This window comes from Nanorana parkeri, unplaced genomic scaffold (genome assembly GCF_000935625.1).
Source record: "Nanorana parkeri isolate BGI_ZX_2015 unplaced genomic scaffold, ASM93562v1 scaffold276, whole genome shotgun sequence".
In the NCBI taxonomy this organism is placed as follows: domain Eukaryota; kingdom Metazoa; phylum Chordata; class Amphibia; order Anura; family Dicroglossidae; genus Nanorana; species Nanorana parkeri.
The window spans coordinates 239,460-249,372 of NW_017306544.1; the positions used below are offsets into that span (position 1 = coordinate 239,460).

The window sequence follows — 9,913 nt, forward strand, 5'->3', positions numbered from 1 at the left end:
AACCCTACCAATTTGTTGCTATTTGATTTGGCCCGCTACTGCACCTCAGGTCTTCATCAAGATACTGTCCCCTGTGTTGGCTATACTTCGGTTTCAGGGGATCTCTGTAGTGGAGTACCTGGTCCTTTGTTCATACCTTTGCAAAGTTTTACTAGGTGGATATTCAGGCCTCTGCAGATGCTAGCTTTGGCCGTAAGGTTCTTCAGGCGACTGATTGGCGGACTTCCTCGTCTTATGGTTCCCTGTTGCAGTTTATTGTTGTTATTTTCGCAGGCCTGTTAGCCATTGGTTACTGTGTTGCCTGCTCCTCTGTTGGACTGCGTTTGGATGCCCCATCCATTCGAGATTTAACTCTCTGTGACCTGTGATGCATGATCAAAAAAACAGGATTTTTCTTACCTGTAAAATTTGTTTCTTGGAGTACATCATAGGGTACAGGTGCCTCCCCTCTGGTTTCTTTGAACCAATTTTGTACTGCTTGCTGCAAACCCGAGGCAGGCTGGGAGTGGGAGGAGTTTTACAGGGCTGCCCTAATAGCCAAGGGACCTGAAGGTAGCTGCATAACCCACCCATTCAAAATGTAACTCCCTTTGTCCTGTAATGTACTACAAGAAGTGGATTTTACAGGCAAGACATAATCCTGTTATCTTGTCACACTAGCACTGTAGTCTAGTGCTCAACAGTAACTTTTGAAAAGTTGGTGTTAAAGTGTGTGCCTTCACCTGCATGGGAGGTATGTCAGGAAAAAAAGCCTTTGCTGACAAAAAAGAATATTGGAGCAAAACTACAGTTTAAAAAAAGTTAAAAGCAGGTTTCTGCATTTTTATTCTGTTTAGCATTGTGATTGACTTTGTGAAAAAAATTATGCATGCTACTTTATTCAGTATCATTCCTTCAAGATTGTGAAGAATACATCATCCTCTGATGTTCATTCTGATACATACTCATTTACTTATATATATTTATATATTACAGGTGCTTATTGAGACTCTATGTGCCCTTGGAGCCCAATGTCGTTGGTGTGCTTGCAATATCTACTCCACCCAGAATGAAGTTGCAGCTGCCTTGGCTGAATCAGGTGAGTAAGTTTGGTTCTGCATACTGGGTTATTTTCAAACTGTAGAACTTGATAAATTGTTTGCTATGCATGTGCAAGCATTGAATTTGGCACAGATATATTTTATGATTATTTTGTGTTTATTTTTGTTACGATAATAGATTTTTCAAAGCGATTATTGGTAGGATACTGTAGTTTTTGTCATGTTGACTCTTTTCACCATGATGCATGTTTGAAGCTAATCTTTTGCCAGAGACCTGCCACCACTAGGGTTTAGGGGCGAACAGTTAAGCTTAAGGGTTAAATCTAGGTTAAGTTTAATGGCTAATAATTGGGTAGAGATTGTTAGGTTTTACTGATACCCTTTGAGTTTGGATAACACAAAATAAACCCAATCACGAAAATCTCATAATATTTAACCTGTTGAAGTAATTTCGAAAAGTCATTTTCAATCATTTGTAATCTGCAGAATGTATCAAAATAATACTGGTGATCTTGCCCTGACAGTCCTTGCCAGGCACTTTGGGTTATAGGGTGACAATGCTCGATCCCTTTGTCCCACATGGGCTCCTGTGCTACAAGGGATTCCGATGGAGACTGCAAGTGGCTGGTTCAACACCCATAACTCAGACATGGTCCACTGTTATAACCATCAGAAAACCCTCCCTCTCTGACTTCAAGCAAGAGTTTGAAAATATTGCTTGATCTAGTCTCTTTATATCCGGAACCACGTATCCACAGCAATAGCTTTTGGAGGCAATATCTTGTCCCCACTGAACTGAATATTGCAGGGCTAGCCTGGAATGTGACCTTTGGGAGGTGTACTGTGTTAGTTAGCCACAGTATTCACTGGATTGGGATTGACCGTTTCACTAAGCAGCATATGTTCACTTTTCAGACTTTAGAGGAAATGTATTAATCTCGTATTGTGTACCTAATTTTCACTGTTGTTCACTTATATGTATGTGATTGTTTGTTTATCTTGATTTATATTGTTATAATTTCAAGCGCAGCAACTGCATTTATTTACATTGGATATAGGTAGTATACTATTAGTGCTCACAGCAAGGTATGTTTATTGACGCGAGGCAGACTAGTCTTTTTTCTTTTGCTCTATAATTCTGCCTCAATGTTTAGGGTCTGTTAAAAAAAAAAACCCAAAAAAACCCTCACACGTATTAGCAAATAATTTGTTCAGCAGATTCAGAATAGGAAGAATGTTGCCTAAGCTTGTGTATTTGTTTGTTTTACCAGAGATTTATCAAGCCTTTGTGAAACACTCTGTAAAAGAACCATGTTTATCAATTGATGCGCATGCTGCTTGTTTATGCAAGACATTTTTACAGATCTAACTTGCATTTCTTTGCTCCTTGGTAGGTGTTGCAGTCTTTGCATGGAAAGGTGAATCAGAAGACGATTTCTGGTGGTGTATCGATCGATGTGTCAATGGAAATAGTGATTGGCAGGCAAACATGGTATGTCCAAGTTAGCGGTTCTTGTTTACATTATAAATGTTAATTATGAGCAGTGTTGCACACTGTAAACACTGTGTACGTTCAAATGTTTGATAGTTCTGTCACTATAGCTTACCAATTAAAGAAAACTTAAAGGACTCCAGGATTTTTTTTGTATTAACCCTTGCAGTGGGGCTACCCCTGCACTGCAAGGGTTAAGTGCTTGTTTGTGCCTAGGTTAAAAAAAAAGTTATACTCACCCAATGCTCTGAGCTGGCTTCTTCTTAGACTGGTCCTTCAAGAGTCTCTCCTCCTCCTCTGCAGCGGTCTAAGGCCCTGTAAATCATCACGTCTATACACTGTGTATAGATGTGAGGACACCGAGGAGGATTCCAGTGCTGCTGAGGAGGAGGAGACAGGAAGGCGGGAGCGCTGTGACAGCTGGCAGGTTCAGAACTTCGGGTTAGTATATCTTTGTTGTTTTTCTCCCTAGACACAAACGAGCACTTAACCCTTGCAGCGCAGGGGTAGCCCCATTGCAAGTTTTCCTTGAGTTTTTCTTTATGGGAAACATGAAGTCTGCTTTGTTGACTTCTTCTGCAAATGCTTGTTGCTTGGCTGTAAAATTACACTTTTTCTCCACAATGTACTGAAAAACATACCATCTAAATGTTTACAAGTGATGGGCTCACACTAAAGTGGACGTGAAATTAAATCTGACAGATTTGGAGTGCTTTTGCAAGGAAGAGTGGGCAAAGATTCCCAAGGCAAGATGTGCCATGCAAAAACTGTGCATCACCAAAACTGTGCATCACCAAAAGGACACTATATTAACAGTAAAGCATGTTGGTGTCGGCATAATACTGTAAATGACGGGAGTCGGACGTCGGGGCTGTTTTTCTTCAGCTGGAACTGGTGGTTTTTCAAGGTGGGGGGACTTAGGAGTATTTCCGAATGGCACAAAACCTTCAGACCTGCTAAAAAGCTGAAGATGAAAAGGAATTTCACAAGGAAGATTGGGCAAAGATTCCCAAGGCAAGATGATGATAGACTCCTACTTCAAAAGACTGAATGCTGCCACTCGAGCGTGATCTGACATGTTCTATCTTGCACTCGCCTAGGTCGCAGGCCAGTTGACTTAGTCCTTACTGAGTAACACGTGTGTGCGTTGCGCTGTTGGTGGAGATTGCAGAGGATTAAGATCAAATTTTGCGTGCAAATTGGCAAAAGTGCAAGTGAAACTTTAGCTCTGTTACAACAGGCTTATGGTGCATATTCCATGAAGAAATCAAGTGTTTATGAATGGCATAGGCAGCTTAAGGAGGGGCGGGAAGATGTCCACGATGATGCCAGCAGTGGGCAGCCAAAAACGCAAAGGACGGATGCAAATGTGGACAGAGTGTGATCCCTCATAAGCTCAGATCGAAGATTGATGGTGGCAGAATAATTGAACATGAACAGGGAAACAGTGTGGCAGATTCTAACAGAGGATTTGGGAATGAGAAAGATAAAGAGAGCCTCTGTTGTTGTGTTGTTGTGTATTTTGTGAGACTACTATGTATATGGAAAATGCCTGTACATTAAAGGAGAACTATGAGGTGAGTGCTTTTCACTCACCTCATAGTTCTTGCCGACCTGTGACAATGAGTGACAACTGACTGTCACAGGTCAGCTTAGTAGATCGGGAGGTGAGCGAACCCCTACCGGCGTTCGCTCACCTCTCGCCCCTGTCACAGCTCTCTGCCGTGACGGGGGAGTGGCTGGATTCCCACCTCCCTGCTCCGATCCTTCAGCGCTGACTGGCGGAACGGACAGGGGAGGGGGCGGGTACAGCCGGCTCTGCCTCTAGATATGCAGAGCCAGCTGTCACTCGCTAGTTTGTGTCCTCCCGTTACCCTAAGGAGAACTATGGGGAAAAGCCCTAACCACATAGTTCTCCTTTAATAATTGTATCAGGTTTATACTTTATATTGGGGAAAAAGAAAGATGAGAAGTTGGCTATTTTGATGTGAAACCAAGCTTTTGCTAAAAGAAATAATAAAGCTTCTTGCAGCAAAAAATAGGATGTTTTTTTTTTTTTTTACAAAATTGGGTTATGTTATTGCTTTCTAACACATGTATAGAAAGTAACAACTGTTGTCATAGTGACACTAGGCAAAACTACTGCCAGGGTAATAAACCTTCTGTTGACACAGAGTAGTTGGCAAAATGATACTGGATTGACATTGCAGAATAAGGTGGCCGAATGGAACAGGGGATACCCTCTAGGGCATATAATACTCCTGTATGAGTAATCAGGGAATATAGCTGGCTTAGTGTAACTTCACCCATAGCAGTACCGGTTCCCTCAGGGCAAACAGGCCTATCAGTTGCCCCTAAGACTTATACACAATGCTATGTTCACTGGCACAGTTACAGGAGGCTGAGCAAGGTAGAATATAGGGTACCCATAGTATAGGGAGCTGCAGATGTCTGCAACGGATGACTGGATGACTGCTCCCCCCCCCAAAGTTTAACAGTATTAACGACATTGGGACAGAATTTGCATGCATCCACATCCGAATTTTCGTTATCAAAATTAGCATAAGTTTGAATTCATTATTGGTTTCATTTGGACATTAGGAAGCATTCAAATGTCTGAAAATGCCAATATTTATCCAAATGTCAGAGAACGAATGCACATGTCTAGTATATAGTCCAATTTCAGAAAGCTTTACACTGTTGACGTGTGGAAACTTATAACCACTGCTGCAGATATTCCTGTACCTACTGAGGTTTCAGATGTTAGTGCATGAGGATATGTGAGCTTTTTTTCTTCCAATGTTTCTATGTAAGTTGACACAAATCGTATTCTTCATCTTCAAAATAGTATGCAAAAAGCGAAAACCCGCTGACACTGAAATCCCATAAGTGGAGCTCTCCAATAAACAAGTATTCAAGGTAAAGTTTAGCAAAAAGTTTTAATTAAACATATATCACCTCACACATAACATTTAAAACCACATGTAGCTTCCCTATGATGACCCAAATATAGGACAGAGTGATCAGGAGTAAAGCAAGGGTTAAAGTGCCCGCAGAATAAAGCAACAGTCAACAGTCACTGGTATAAACACTCAGTTGTGGCGCAATGGATACAGTTGTATCAGCAATGATGGAATTACTCACTCATTCAATTGGCCACAAGAAAGAGAGTCCCCATTTGCATGTTGGATGTCCTGATGGTGTTTTAAAAAAAATATATATATATTTGTAATCCAAGTGGTTTTTCTTTCAAAGGTTGACCAAGACCGGCATCACCGTACACTTATGCAGAGGATAGCCCGGTAGTTCCCCCTGTGAGTGCGGCCACACAATGGGACAGTGGTAAACTGTGTTCCACGGGCAAAATATCCCATAAAGTGCTCGATCCAAAGCCCGGCTGCTACTGGAGAAATATACACGAGTGAGAACTCCACTCAATCCAGTGTGCACCTTTTAGGGGCTTTTTGCATACGATTTTGTGAAACCCAGGGGCTCTCTCCATAATAATTTATCTATTATATCTTTTTGCGTTACTCCTTTTTCCCCCGTCTTTGTAGATATTAATAATCTTCAAAATACCTTATTTATATTCTAGATCCTTGATGATGGCGGGGATTTAACTCATTGGGTTTACAAGAAATATCCTAATGTTTATAAAAAGATTCGGGGCGTTGTGGAGGAAAGTGTGACTGGAGTGCACAGGTCAGTAAGGTTTGGAGTCTGCAATATATGATTACATTTTTGCTTTGGTTTTACTACTACATACAGTTTAGAAGCACAAAGAAAGGCTTCATTCACACCTCAGCATCAGCATTTTTAGGCTTTTTATCAGGCTTTTTATTGTGTGTGTTTTAAGCATTTTTTTAAAATCGTTTTTATGCACATTTGTAAAGCATTATTAATGTGTTTTTTAGGCATATTCAGCTTTAAGCGTGTTTACAAACAGGAGAGAAACGCAAATATAAGCTTAAGGGTACGTTCACACTAGATGCAGTGCGTTCCGGTCCGACTCTGGCCGGAACGCACTGCATCGCATTGCGGCCGGCTCTCTTTTTTGTGGGGCAGGAGAGAGCGTGGCGGGCCATTGAAGTGAATGGCACCGTAGCCACGCCCTCTGTCCGCAATGCGATCGCCCGCACGGGATCGCAAGGCATATTGTGCCTGCAGTTCGGTGCGGTGCGATCAAAATAGTGCTTGCAACAGATTACTTTGTAAAGAAAGTGGACTTTCTCAATGGACCCACCTATTTTTCACTTTACAGGGCTACTACTATCCCAGTTAAGGATTCTCCCTCCTTTTTCCTGTGGAAAAAAAGCTAGATATCCGATACAAAAGCTAGTATCTGCCGATACTGGGCATTTTCCCAAGCACTCGTACTCGTGAAAAAGCCTTGATACTAAAAGCTGATACTGGCCCTTGAATTTTTTAATCTATATTATACCTGCAATTTAGTGTCGTTTTCTGTTTACTAAAATAACTTCTCTGTCATGGTTCAGCTTCACTTAAAATCTATTGTTAAGTTTGTGAACTTTTGAAACTTTCTTGGTATAGATTCACTTATTTCATTTAGCTATAACTGCATACATAAACTATTTTTATCTTCTGCTACTCTACAGGCTATATCAATTATCCAAGGCTGGTAAGCTTTGTGTCCCTGCCATGAATGTGAATGACTCTGTAACCAAGCAGAAATTTGACAACTTGTACTGCTGTCGAGAGTCTATATTGGATGGGTAAGGAACATTTTACATTTTTTGCACAGATTAAAGGTTAAAATTATCTTTTGGAGGGAAAAAACGTATAATTTGTACCATGTCATAGGGACAGGTGAATTATGCTGCAGCTAAAGAAATGTGTGCATATCTGTATTATAAAGCAAAAAAGCACATAGTAAAATGCATGCTTACCACCTGTACATATTCATAAAATTACCAAAACATTTTTGTGCTGCGCACCACAGTGTGGCGAATAATGATTTGATCCCCTGCAGATTTTGTAAGTTTGCCGACTTACAAAGAAATGAAAGGTCTATCATTTTTATCATAGGTGCATTTTAAATGATGGAGCCAGAATATCAACCACAAATCCAGAAAAACCACATGATACAAATGTAATAAATTTGAGTTTCAGTTCAGTGAGTAAAATAAGCATTTGATCCCGTACCAACCAACAATAATTCTGGCTCCCACAGACTGGCTATGTGGTACACAAATTAGTCCTGTCAATTTTAAGAAGGTGCTCCTAACGACAACTAGTTATGTAAAAGTGTCTTTCAGCATGACAATTACCAAAAAACATACCGCCAAGGCAACAAAGCAGTGGAGATGAAGCACATTACGGCCATGGAGTGGCCTAGCCAGTCTCCAGACCTTAATCCTGTAGAAAATGTATGGAGGGAGCTGAAACTTTGAGTTGCCAAGCGACAGCCAAGAAACCTTAAGGATTTAGAGACGATCTATAAAGAAGAGTGGACCAAAATCCCCCCTGAGATGTGTGCAAACCTGGTGACCACCAACAAGAAACGCCTTACCTCTGTGTTTGCCAACAAGGGTTTCTCCACCAAGTACTAAGTCATGTTTTGCTTGGGGAGCAAATACTTTTTTTACACACTGACTGCAACTCAATTTATAACATTTGTATCATGTGTTTCTTCTGGATTTTTGGTTAATCATTTAAAATACACCTATGATAAAAATTATAGACCCTTTATTTCTTTGTAAGTGGGCAAACTTACTAAATCTGCAGAGGATCAAATCATTATTTGCCACACTGTATGCCATTTTTGTTTTTTGACACTTTATTGAATGAGGGGTGTTCAGTGAGTACACGCACACCAGTTACCTTGAAAAAGGTCGGGGATATCCTAAACCAGTGGTTCTCAACCTGTGTAACCTCAGGACCCACATTTGTCCTTGGTCATTAAGTTGTGATCCAATTCGCACTTCAATGGAACGCACGGCATTGTAATACCGAGTGTTCCTGTGCGGGCGATTGAACTGTGGGCGGAGGTGCGTTTGGGGTGCCATTCAAATGAATGACAACACAATGCACCTCCCACACCGTAGTAGATGCGATTTCATGGTACGGTGCGTTAATCGCACAGGACTGTTCTATTAATGCATTGTACTACTGTGAACAGGCTCTCAAAAATACTGACAGACACACACAATCTCACACACACATATACACTTAATTTTATTTCAAGATCCACCCAGTCTCCCTACTTTACGAGAACTGGAGTGGATCCTCAGCCTGTGGGTTACTGTGCTGTGACAGAACTCCATCCATTTGTGCAATGCTTGTACAACCTCTTTGCATGCCTTGTAGAGGTGCTAGGAGCCAGAACGTGACGTCACTCGGGTCCAGGCACTTCTACAGGACTTGTGAGGGAGCTGTAAGCAATGCATGTATGGATGGAGCTCCCTCGTGGCCATAGCTCCAGCCCACCCCCACCTTAAGCTGACACTCGGCTGCTCGGTGTGAGAATGGACAGTGCTGCGCCCGGGTGAGGCTGAGAAGCTTCTCACCTAGAAAAGTGGAAGGCTCGTGGCGACCCACTGAACATGTCGTTGCGATCCACTGAACACGGGGTTGTGACCCACTTTTGGGTCACGACCCACCAGTTGAGAACCAAGGTCCTAAACCATTGTTCAGCCGTTGTCAAAGTACAATGGAAACAGCAGGGGATTTGTTCATCCACGCTGCTTAGCGTGAATGGAGGAATCTGTTTATAGTTTCTTCTTTTAGCCCTCAGGTTGAACGAAGAAAATATAACAGTGTATACCCTACATAAGCAGGACTTTTCAATCTTGGACTTAGCACAAAGAACAACCAAAAAAAAATAAAAAAAAGGTAAGCTGCACATTTCTCTCCCGTTCATTGAAGGACACAGGCAACAGATCGTAGATCCTGAATGGTAGGGTAATATCGCCACCTGCAGGAGAAGGACGCTAGGCACAAAACTAAAGACCAATTACAGCCTAGGGGCGGCCCCTGCCGGTGGCCAAACCCCCCACCTGCTGACAAGTCTCCAGTTTTTTGCCTAGCGTCAGGAGTAAGGAGCTAAAAAAATTTCTCTGGAGAATTTTTTTCCTTTCTTCCGTTTGACTGGATTTTCTTCTAGCAAATGTCCCCAGGGCGACAGGCTGGATGACTGTAGATCCTTGTAGTCTCCCCTGGGTGACCGACGAGCGCATGCAGACTCTGCTACGGTGAGGGGGTACGGCCCATCCTGGACCTCAAACGCTTGAACACCTTCGTGCGGGTCCGTCGGTTCCGGATGGAATCCATCCGGTCCGTGGTGGCATGGCTCCGTCAGGGGGATCTGCTGGCCTCCATCGATATCCGGGATGCATACCTTCATGTACCCATTTGCGAGTCT

The 9,913-nt window shown here is 42.2% G+C and overlaps 1 protein-coding gene across 2 annotated transcripts in view; it reads left to right on the plus strand.

Moving 5' to 3' along the window:
- AHCYL1 (adenosylhomocysteinase like 1) overlaps window positions 1-9,913 on the plus strand; it is a 64,273-nt gene that overhangs the window by 32,613 nt on the left and 21,747 nt on the right. For both annotated transcript variants that reach the window (XM_018557258.1, XM_018557259.1), the window contains exons 5-8: window positions 976-1,078; window positions 2,435-2,532; window positions 6,128-6,234; window positions 7,149-7,265. In XM_018557258.1, coding sequence (XP_018412760.1) covers window positions 976-1,078; window positions 2,435-2,532; window positions 6,128-6,234; window positions 7,149-7,265 — 425 coding nt within the window. The remainder of the gene's footprint in view (window positions 1-975; window positions 1,079-2,434; window positions 2,533-6,127; window positions 6,235-7,148; window positions 7,266-9,913) is intronic.